At 40.7% G+C, this 12,285-nt stretch overlaps 1 protein-coding gene across 13 annotated transcripts in view; it reads left to right on the top strand.

The window, feature by feature from the left end:
• The window catches only part of DTNA (dystrobrevin alpha), a 294,993-nt gene that overhangs the window by 195,446 nt on the left and 87,262 nt on the right, over nt 1–12,285 (top strand). For all 13 annotated transcript variants that reach the window (XM_088469565.1, XM_088469560.1, XM_088469566.1 and 10 more), the window contains 2 exons: nt 4,612–4,697; nt 9,392–9,546. In XM_088469565.1, coding sequence (XP_088325691.1) covers nt 4,612–4,697; nt 9,392–9,546 — 241 coding nt within the window. The remainder of the gene's footprint in view (nt 1–4,611; nt 4,698–9,391; nt 9,547–12,285) is intronic.

The raw sequence follows: 12,285 nt of genomic DNA, 5'->3' as shown, positions 1-12,285 counted from the left end.
TTTTAACTGAAAATTGTAGGAAATGGGAAGCTAGTGGAGGGATGGACTAAACAGGGTAGCAGAAGTGTAGCAGTGGGAAAGGATGTGACCACGAATGAGCCCTAATCTGTTGCTGTCTTTAAGCATATTCATTGCCAGTGCTGCTGAGTACATTCTGAACATTTTGTTTTCTACAACTTTACTGTTCAACAGTATATCAGTTATTAAACCTACATGTGTATAGTTACCTAATTTCCACTGCCATATTCTTCCATGGCACCTGCAGAGTTAATCAATACACTGCCGTAATAAAAATCATGGACTTTGCAAGAGGTACAGCTCCCAATACAGAAGTAAGGACAACTCTCAAGCTATGCAGCTCCACTGTACAGGTGGCTAATGCTTTACAATTCCTAATGGTAGCTGCACCAGTTGGAGCCTAATCCAGAACCGGAGCCATTAATATTCAGTTGTCATAGAAATTTGACGCTAGCAGAAGCGATGGTATATATTGACAGTGTAATCTGTTTTTTATTCAAATGCACCCAAGAACACATTGAAAGTGGTGCATATTTTAACACTACTAAAGTGAAATGCTCTGATTTAGGCAACAGCCCTCTTGGAGAGACATTATCCCATACTGAAGTTAATGCTGCTGTTCTTAGAAGCTTTTGTGAAGACCTCTGACAATCCTCACCACACAATTACTGCTGAGGCTAGATGGCTACTTTGCGGGGGCAAGGGGCAATCTGATTTAGAGTACACCATTGAATTGAGGACTTGGATGGAAGATTTTAAATGACAGTTGGCCGCTAAGAGGCACCAGTATCGTAAGGGTCTTAAGAAGGATATCGAGGATGAACTAGTCCATATAGAATTTCCTCTAGGCCTATAAGACTTTATAGACTGATGCATAGAGATTGATTCTCAACTGGCTGAACATCTTAAAGAGACACCAAACATAGCGCTCCAGCTACTACCTAAATTATCCTACTATGCCCCAGCAGCCTGTGCCAGTATTGTACCATTCAGAACAAAAGCCTAATCAAATTGGATGTGTGCGAGGTCCTTTCACACACCAGGAAATGCAATGGCAAAGGGTGATTTATTTGTGTCTGTACTGTGGCAGTTGTACACACTTCTTGGCTGAATGTCCTCTGCGCAAAGAAAGGAAATGAACAACGGGGAAACGCCAAGTTACCAGTGCTTGAAGAGGGAGGAGCGGGGATAATATTTTGCATGTCCTCTTAAAATTAAACCTGTGATAACAATTAAGTACCTAGTGGAATGTTATATTTCATTACAGATAATGATTCAATTGAAGAGCAAGTACATTAAAACCATAGCACTGGTTTTTGTGAACAACTATATTGGAAGGGGTTTGATACAGAACTGCCAAATTCCAGTTGTTTTAATACCGATAAACATCCCATTAAACACCAAAAATTGGTCTCCTATAATTTTAGATACTGTAATCAAGAGACTCTGCCTTTATGTATTAAAACAATTCGGATCCACTGTGAAATTCCTATTCTTGTTGTTGAACAACCACAATCCGTTAATAAATTGGTAAACCAGGGAAACTCCCTCTCACTTCAGACTTGTGTCTCGAGGAGTGACTAGAAGCGTAACATTGTTTATTTTTGCTTATGTCTAACATCTTTATGCCACAGTGCCAAGAGTACAGTACATTGATGTGTTTGAGATGGAATGGTTATGAAGTCCCGGTGGCTGAGTAGTCGCCGGTTCATATCCCAACGCCGGCAGCCAGAACCCTAACCTCCCCCCCTAGTGCCTAACCTTAATCTTCCCCCAGGGCTTCCTAACCCTAACTCCCTCTCTAGGTGTGCATAACCCTAACCTCTCCCCCAAAAGAAACCTAACCCGGCTACGCTCCCTTAACCTAATCTTCCCCCCCATGAGTAACGCTAAGGGCGCCCCAGACATACCTAATTTGTTCCGGTGTTCCGACGTCGGTATTTCAACGCCTATCTTAAGTCCTTTATCAGGATTCGGGTGTCCGTATTGAGACCGGTGGCCTTGTGGCCGCCGGTCACATAACTGGATCCCGTTTGGGATAACTCAAGCCAAGACTTGTTCACTACATCACATTTATAATTGCCCCATATATATCCCTACAGGGTCTCAAATTTCATTTGGACATATTTACTCATTGGCTGAACTGGAGCTGCACACTTTAATATAATATATTTATGACAATTTAGCTTGTGGTTTTTATATGTTCCTCTTAATCACCACCAGAAGCAGCGGTGTAGTGCCATCGGAGGGCGGACTGAGGCCTTCAATGCAGTCACTGTCAGAAACAGTTATACTTTGCCACTCATTCCTGTAATATTTCAGAGCCTTCAGGGATCCAGGAATTTTACAAAGATAGATCTGAGGGGAGCAGATGATTTGATAACAATTCTAAGAGGCGACGAGTCTTTTGAACAAAATAAAGTTCACCAGAGTTGGACTGGAGCATGAAAGGCCTACTGGAGAACGCAGTGGTAGGGGGCAATGCTTAAAAGGTGTGGCCTGCCACCACAGAGGCTTGTTTAACCATTAGTGAGTACATGGTCATATCCCCTTAAGTGTGTATGTGTGTGTGTGTGTATGTGTGTGTGTATATATATATATATATATATATATATATATATACAGTAAATACTAATAGTGCGTGCATGATGATGTACCAAATTGATAGCAGCAATGCACAGTAGTGAAGACATCATAGTCCTGAGAATGCAGTATAAAGTAACATATAATAATTAAGCACACAATTGTGTTCCTGTCTATATACACCACATTAATGTGATGTATAGTTTCCATGATACTGGCCGGCCAGTGTCTAAAACTCTGTGAGAAATGCATTAGGTCTAGTAAAGGTGAAATACATTCCATTGTTAAAAAAAAAGAAAAAAAAATCAACTATCTAAGAATATTATGTTGACTTGTAGGTTAGTGAATGAATGTAGAGTTACAGTGTCTTCCAATCACTGGCGGGAACTGTTGGCCTGATTCAGCAGTGATCGCAGCTGCGAATTTGCACGGAACGCAGCTGCGAAAATATGCTAATGCCTGCCAAAGCTCAGCCGGCATAAAGACGCCCACCACTGCTTTCTCACATCCATCCAATGTCGCTCTTCTGCATAAACATCGGTACCATCGATGCACATCGGGCAGTCATGCAGCATTTACACCAGGTCTGACCAGCCACAGACACTGCAAGCCTCCTCGCACGCATAGAACTCTCATGCTGCGTATGCAAGCACAGTGGCTAATTTATGCACGCCCATGAAACTGTGTTCAAACGTACAGACACGTCTGCATTTTTCTGACCACCCCCATACGCTGACAGTCTGTCATTCTGCGATGGATTGCTCTGTGCATCTGTAATGGCAATGCGATCGCTGAGCACGCATAGTGAGGCTTATACGCATGCAAGATGCCAAACAATCGCTCGATGTGCGTCCATGATACAATTGTGTTCACTACTGAATCAGGCCCTGTGTTCATTATGTTAAAGACCACAGTCAACAAGAAAAGGGGACATGGCTGTGTTGTGATCACCCAATTTGATTGGCAAAGGGGTGAATCTTGTTATGCATCAGTAGTCCTATCACCAGGGAACAGACCCTCTATTAGAGTACCAATGTATAATTCAAGTGCACAGTCTGGACCCCTAGAGGAGGGGGTGGGCACAGGCAGTGGAGCCCATCTGGGAATTTTCTGGTACCCTTGTCATTTTGCCTGCTTAAAATCACAATGCCCTATTAGGTCATTTCCTATCAGTATTGCCTGCTGAGAGGCTGGCTCGTCATTATGGATCACTTACCTTCTCAGCACTTGCCCGCAGGCTATGAGGAGGGGAGTGCCTCTGGCATAAATCTCTGCCATAGCTATATTAAGACCACGATTGCAGTCCTTTGAAGATATGGATTTCTATCCCCTGGTGCTATAAAGCAGAATCACACCTAGCTGTCAGCGCTGGGTCATTGCTAGTGTTAGCTCATATCTGTGCAGCACACCACGTTCCTGTCTGCTCTACAGCATATTAATGTCAGCTTATTGTCTTGATCATCCCTACTGCCTGCTCCCTGTACACGTTCTGATTCTGTGTACCAGACCTCTTCTACATTAATATCTGTCTATGTACCAAGCGTCAGACTATTGTGGCCACATATTTACCCTGCTCTGTTGCTCTTTATAAGCATATATGTTGCTAGTGCTAATGAGTACAACCTCGCATTTATTCACTACAGTTTATTCAGGAATATTTTTTAATAAACCTACATATACAACTTTGCTTAATTCCCGCTGACACATTCCTGTTAGTCTCTGCCAACGGAGTCCTCTCTGGAACCTTCAGGATTATTCCATACCCTAATCCCTTGATACCCATTTTAATAAGAGAGAGTTTGATGGACAAAATGAAATGTTTACTTTTCATGTGATTTCTTAATTATGTATGACGCCATGACCAATATCTCACAAGTGGATTAGAGATTGTTTTTCTAAGCAGTATAATAAATGGCTTGTACTGGAGTTCAGCACTACAGGATATTTTCTCACACATAGTTGGCATGTCATTTTGATATTTTCTCTGAATGTGACGTTTTTAATCTACAGGGAAGGACACGGTAAGATCACAGTCTTCGCAGTCAAAATGGCTTTAGCCACACTGTGTGGAGGAAAAATCATGGATAAATTGAGATGTAAGTCTACAAATGGATTTTTCTGGCTTAAAGTACTGTACACCAACCATGAGTGACCAGGGAGCGAACAACAAAGATATAGAACAAGGGTTTTTGTTTGATTGTGTCTCACAGCTGTAATATTATGTAAAGGTGCAGCTCTGGTACCTGTAAAAATTCTTTACCCAGGTTTATATTGGGGCTGTTGAAGAATCCTGGGTTTTGTGCTGTAAATAACCCCTCTCCCCCTCCAGCATTGGTTTAGTAACGCTGGCTTTCATTAGCCTAGGTATGAGACCCACCAGTCTTTCAATGGCCTCAGGTCCTGGGGGGGTGGGGGATTGACTAAGGGGTAAATTTACTAAAGTGAGAGTTTTTAGAAGTGAGTTTTAAAAGTGATGTTGCCCATAGCAACCAATCAGATTCTAGCTATTATCTTCTAGGAGGTGCTAGTTAAATATTAAGTAGAACCTGATTGGTTGCTATGGGCAACATCACTTCTGAAACTCACATCTAAAAACTCTCACTATAGTAAATTTACCCCTAAGAATCAGGTTTGAAATCCATGCAGGTTTTTTCTTTTAATTCTTTATTTAGAGAGCTCACATAAACAGACAAATGACAAAAAGAGGAAGGAAAACGAGTGAGCCAATTTTTTAAAACAAATCGTACACAATAATAAACACTATGCATGTGGTGAGTAGGGGGGAAAGGAAAGGCATATAGGGATTACAGGACTACAAGGAGAGGTAAAATGCTATGGAGTATATCAAAAGGAGAGGAACATCACGCATAGCAGACACAAAGACGTAAAGGAGGAGGTGGAGACCAGTAATAAGCAAAAGAGGGTCAGCAAGAGAGAGTAGTGGCAGGTATAGTTTAACATACTATCGCGCATGGGTCAGATGGGAATGGATTATGGGAGAGATGTGGGTGAGTTAGCAGTCTCATAGAGAGCCATGGAGCCCATACTTGGGTAAACATTTGCCCCCTGTCGTGGAGGTAGTAAATAATAATCCACAGGGTTTTGCTGCAGTTTATCGGCGGGATTGCACCTGCAGATTTTTTTTACACAAAACCGCAGAGAAACCTCACTTTAGAATAGAACACTGAAGCACCATCAATGTTTTTACCAGTATGTACAAGTATATAAACCCAGATTTAATAAGTGATGGGTTTAGAAGCTGCTACAAACCCACCAAAATAAAAATAGGTGGATGGGACAGGAGAGATCCTGGCTGTTCAGAAAACGAGAAATCACATTTATAGTGTGCACAATCATTAAGTATTGAATATGGAGGCAAATGCTGTAATGTTCTTATAAGGAAAATACTATATTATATATTAGGTGGAAAATTATTTAATTTTAGTAAGAAAACAATATTCTTTATATATATATATATATATATATATATATATTTCTTTATTGAAGTATCAAAAGTACATAAAAAAACAATAATTTGCATACAATATATCACAGGTTCTCAAACTCGGTCCTCAGGACCCCAAACAGTGCATGTTTTCCAGGTCTCCTCACAGAATCACAAGTGAAATAATTAGCTCCACCTGTGGATCTTTTAAAATGTGTCAGTGAGTAATGAATACACCTGTGCACCTGCTGGGTGACCTGGAAAACGTGACCTGTGTGGGGTCCTGAGGACCGAGTTTGAGAACCACTGCAATATATTATAGAGATAAATATATAAACATAGTGGAGTCTAGACATATTTCAATCATTTTGAATACAAACGTTAAGAAGATCATCTCAAAATAATAATATTTATTATATTCAAGTGGCAATTCTATTTGTTTACAGGAGAAACATTTATAATTTTATGTTGTGGGCACAATTTATATAGCCATAAAATAAGAAAGGATTCCCGTCATTAAAAATAAAAACTTTTAAAAATCAATTAACAATTAATATTGCCCTTTGAATATAATAAATAATAGTTTGCTATTTTAATAAAATTAAACTATAATTTTCTTCCTAAAAAATATTAAGAAAATTGTATTTTACTCATAAGATAATGGTCAGTGTTACAGTTTCTGACTTCTTATTCAATGCATGATGATTGAACGCATAAGTATGTTGTGATTCTTCTGATTGGCCAAATGTTTTGTGGCGGTTTTGATCAAAACCGGCTGTGATAGATGGATATCAACGCTGGTTATCATCCAAACCGCTTAATTGTAAATCCAGTAGTTTAGTGCTTCAATTTGCTGGCTATGCGCATGGGTTTCAAATCCCCAGAAACCCCCCAGAAAAACTGCCACTTAGTATTTTTATCCCAGGTTGTTCTAGTACATTAGATGGAGGGTCTGAGTTATGATATCACTATTTGGTGGGCAGAGCTTTCTTCACTATCTAAAGTTGTGAAGAAAACCATTGCAGAGTGCAGTAGTAATATCAACAGAAAAGGGAAACTTTCTGCACATCAATTTGTACCTACTAATCCAAGGCACATTTTATTTTTAATCCTATGTCCTTTACAGTGTTCATGGCTGAAGTTAACAAGAAGGTATTGAAATAATAATCCCAAAATACCTGTGGACTTTCCATCAATACCATATATGCCCAATAAAGTGCAAATATTAACTTGAGAAAAAAAATCATAGCCTTTTGTGACCGGATGACCTCACTTGCCACCGGATCACTGATTAGTTTTTGATCCCTAATGGATCTCGGGGTTTACAGGTATTTCCTCTTACCGTCATTATCTGCCTTTTACTGACTCCACCCACTGCGCAGGTAATGGTGCAGCCACCATCAAACGTCTACCATCAGCATTTGGAACTGCTTACGTACACCGCCGGCACCTGGAACCGCTTCTGCTGCGTATGCATCAACGAGTGGCGACCACACCTATTGATTAGGGTCGGCTGATTCCCCCTGATCCCTCATAATGGACCAGACTCTGCATGGTAGCTGGCAGAGGGCTTGAGCTTGGAGACACTGGGCTCAGTCCAGAACAGACGGAAAACGGAATAGCGTTTTAATGCAATTCTGTTATCGCAGGATGCAGATGTAGTCATTGTAAAGGCAAGATGTTTATTGCTCAGATAGTCTTAAAAAAACTCTTCCCCTCAGCTTAAGGGGGTCAGCATACAGATGTTAAACAGCAGTACAGTCCTTCTTGATATTCCAAAAAGATATGCACATACATGGGGCTCACATGCCCTCTTTATCCCATTCTTACACACAATACCACAGGGGGTAAATCCGCCCTGTATTCCTTTTAGCCAATCATGCTGGCTCACAAAATATAAATAAACATCTTACATTTTAAAGATACTAACATAATTTCCTTTTCACCACCCAAAAACAGTTGGCTTTCCTAAAGCACACACTGAGTTATTATTATTATTATTATTATTATTATTATTATTATTATTACATTTTATTTATAGGGTGCCACAAGAGGTCCGCAGCACTGTACATACAGTAAAGGGTACACAGAACATTACATTACAATACAGTAACCAACTTATAAACAGAGCACAAGTAACAGTTAGCAACACAATTCTCCATACACAATACAGCTGGGAAGGTGAAGGCTGTCATAGAAGTGCTAGAGAAGAAGGCTGTGAGACAGTGGGGAGGAGGACCCTGCTCCTAGGAGCTTACAATCTAGGTTAGTATATACTGTCTCTCAAAAGGTAAATATAATGCATATTTCAATGGCATTCGTCCTTTCACATATCTATGACTAAAACCAGTTTGGCATTCCCTTCTAAGTTCTTAGGAAGTTCCACACAATAGGAGCTTCTGAAACACAAACAAATTGTTTTTCCCAAACTTGCTGGGTATTAAACACAGAGGCACAGCGGAGACCTCTGGAGGTGAGAATGTCTCAAAAGCCATTTGGTTCTAAATGTCACAGCCTTATAAAATAAATAACTAATACGTTCCTTAGAAGTGCATAGATTGTATAGAATACTTTTCCACAGCCTGCGCCTAAAGGTTATTTTAAAAATGGCGCCGCAGCAAAAGGGTTAGTCCTTTTAGCGCCACAGTGGCCATTTTACACATGTGGCTGGTCTCTGGCCACACCTTCCGTGTATATGTAACTATACTATACTTTGCTATAGTTGGTAATGTCTGAATAACATGAATTACTATACACAACTGAATGCATACAGTAATACACTATAGCAAAAAACTACTGTATAGCATTTGGACAATAATGAATTTGGTTAATACTGTGTATTATGCTGGATAAGTTGGTGTTCAATTAGGGAAATGCTCCTATTGAAATGCATTAGGGTAGCAGCAAACCATGAAATAAAACGTGTACGTTCCGGGAAAGTAAGAAATCAGAGAATGTGAAATGATGTTTGTCTGTAGTACATACTCTGCGCAGTCTGCAAACTAAAGCTTAAAGTACATGTATGTATGTATGTATAAAGTATAGAAAATCCATTGTGATGCTTCAGACCTCGTAAAACGTTTGTACTTCTTATACACAGTAAATGTTAGTTACTGTCTATCATCATCAAAGGTGGAAAGACTTTTATTACAAATTGCATGTAGTGTACAGTATATCCATATGCAGATGTGAGCATTTTAGTTTAGGCTCATTACAGATGTGGATTGCTGTAAGGGAGCTTTGTTTATATGTTGCCCATTATGACCTACAAGCAACAATACCATCCTATTATACATATAGCATAAATGGAGCATGTACCTCAGTTTGCCTTTCTGCTTCTTCCAGACATTTTCTCCATGATCTCTGACGCTAGTGGGATAATGGCTTATGGGAAGTATGACCTGTTTCTCAGAGAGGTGCTGAAACTGCCAACTGCTGTGTTTGAAGGCCCTTCATTTGGCTACACAGAGCAATCTGCTAGGTCCTGCTTTTCACAGCAGGTAGGACGAAAGAAATCTCATAAGAATCTATTGTTTTTGAAATACAGTCTCTATAAATTTGTTCACACTCTAGTTTCTTACATATGGCAGTCACAATTGGCTTATTCCAGAATGTTTATTACAGGTCATCACAACCTTCTTAATTGTAAATGTAAAGCTATTTCTTAATCTCACATAAAAACAATAATCCATCCATCCTCATTATCTTGGAGCCCACAATAAAATTGTTTCTAATTGGTTTTCAAATGAATACACTTAGCTGTGAGGGGTTTCATATGTGTTTCATCATGAAGATCAAAGAATATTTCAAAGTATTGTAACTCAGAGAATAGGACATTCAAGAGCACCAGTTAAGGGTTAAGATTGTTTCATATACTTTGGAGCACTGTCCAGTTCATCTTAAAGAAATGCATGCTATGGCACAAATAGGAAATCGACTAGAACCGGCCTTGCTCCAAAACAGAGTATAGGCGGGATGTAGTAAAGTGAAAAATGCTGTGAAATGGCATTTACCATATGTACAAAGACTGGAATGAGCTTCTTATCAGGACCCCCATGAGAGGGACCCAATTGAATCCCTCCCATTTCCCAACGCGGTGCTGGCCGCCTCCTGCGCATGCGCAGAAGGATACCAGAGGGACTTCTAGGTGTTAAACCCGGAAGTCCCTCTATCCAGGGGTATCGGAAACGGATTGGTCAGAAAATGTTGGTGCAGGAATCCCGACACCGTCGCTGACATCCCAACCACCGGAATCCCGAAGGTATGTACTGGGTTAGGGGGAGGGTTAGGGTAAGGACTTAGGGTTAGGCACTAGGGGGAGGATTAGAGTTAGGCTGCTGGGGGGAAGGAAGGGAGGGAGGTTAGGTTTTGGATGCGGGGAGGGAGGGTTAGGTTTAGGCACTGGGGAGGAGGTTAGATTTAGGCACCGGGGTGGGTTAGGAGGGTTAGGTTAGCAGTACTTATATTTAGGTGTCTGCATTGTAACCAGGTTGGGATGCCGCCATCGGGATTCTGACCGCCGGGATCCCGAGCACCGGCATCATGTACCCAACCAATCGAAAGGACCACTCTTATTGGGAGAGCTGTCCTTTGCAATTTTATTTGCTTTTCTAGGTACATACCACGGTAATCAACCGTGGTATGTACCTGATAGTAGGTGGGATGTAACGCATCGCGGATGCGATGCTTCGTACATCCCGCCCTATATGTGAAAGAAGCCCTTGTTTGGGAACCCACCATAGGGCTTATAGCAAGAAACTTCCCCCCAAATGAACAATTTTAACAGAAGTACAGTATGCGGACAGTGTCCGGTTACTTCTGCTCCAGGCGCTGGCAGACTTCTTTCAGTTATGAGTGCTATTATACATGGCATATAATGCCTGTCAAATTAATTTTAATATCCTTATATTATTATATTATATGCACATAGGGCCTGATTCAGCAGGGATCGCAGCTGCGTATCGCACGCCATGCTGCTGAGAAAATATGCTACTGCCTGCCACAGCACAGCCAGCATAGAGACGCCCATTACTGGTTTCTCATATCCGTAATTCCTCGCAGCCCTGCATTTACATCGATAAGATCGAAGCACATCGGCCCGTCACGCACAATAACAGCAACTCTGACCCGTCGCAGAAATTGCAAGTCTCGGCACACGCAGTGAGTACTCAAGCTGCGTTTGCCATCACAGTGGCTAATTTATGCACGCCCATGCAACGGCATTCAAACGGACAGACACGCCTGCGTTTCTGCAACCGCTCTCCCGTCACCACCCCCAAATGCTCATGGCCTGTCACTCACTCTGCGATTAATTCCTGTCTGCGTGCGTAAATGCAGTGCGATCGCAGTGCATGCGCAGTACGCAACAATCGGCCGGTCTGCATACGCAGTTGTAATTACAATCCATTGAATCAGGCCCATAGTATGTGTGTGACAGCTGTCTTTAGTACCCTCTGGCTGCTACAAAATGAAGCCTGTGAATGTGGCCCTATAAGAAATAAAGTACGTTGTGGTAATTCACCATTCTGTTTACTGTATAGTTCACATTCCCAGGCTCATGCGTCTCTGTGTGCCACTGTCACTCTCCTAATCCGTGTCAGACTAATGTAGCGTTTCCCTGCTGCGGAGAATAGATGTGTAAATAGCAGTGTAAAGGTGCTGCATGATATGCTAATGTACTAGCCTGCAGTTAAACACATCTAGAAGTTTGTTTAGCTTCTAAAATGGTGCTTTGAAGGTTTCAGCCAGAGGCTTGCTTTTATTATACCAACAGTAATATCTACACGTTCACAGAACTTCGGCATAGAACAGTTCTAGCCTCTATTTAATAATTTACTAACATGTTATTAAAATAGCTAAATTACTTTGCGGGTAAACCAATATAGCTAAATTGTATACCTACAAGAAATCGAGACATTGTGGGTCATTTCTTATGCCTGTCATTGTACAGCTGTTATTTCTAAATCTATGAGGATAGGAGAATAGATCTGTATTTTGCATTCTGTTCTCTGCCAAATAAACTGACATCACGGTAAAAATGTATTTTGTCAAATTTTTGGAGAATGCAAATATTCATTCATTCGTCTAGGTTTAAATCATATATTTTATTGGAATGTTTTAACAATGCTCGTATTCAATAATATTTTTTTCCAGTGGAGCACTATGAAATGTAATTCTTTACACTGTTGACAAATATTACCTGATATATTAATTTGCTAATGTGGATTTACAGTCTTTTT

This window comes from Taudactylus pleione, unplaced genomic scaffold (assembly GCF_031769625.1).
Source record: "Taudactylus pleione unplaced genomic scaffold, aTauple2 ptg000093l, whole genome shotgun sequence".
In the NCBI taxonomy this organism is placed as follows: domain Eukaryota; kingdom Metazoa; phylum Chordata; class Amphibia; order Anura; family Myobatrachidae; genus Taudactylus; species Taudactylus pleione.
This window is presented reverse-complemented; position numbering and strand designations above follow the sequence as displayed.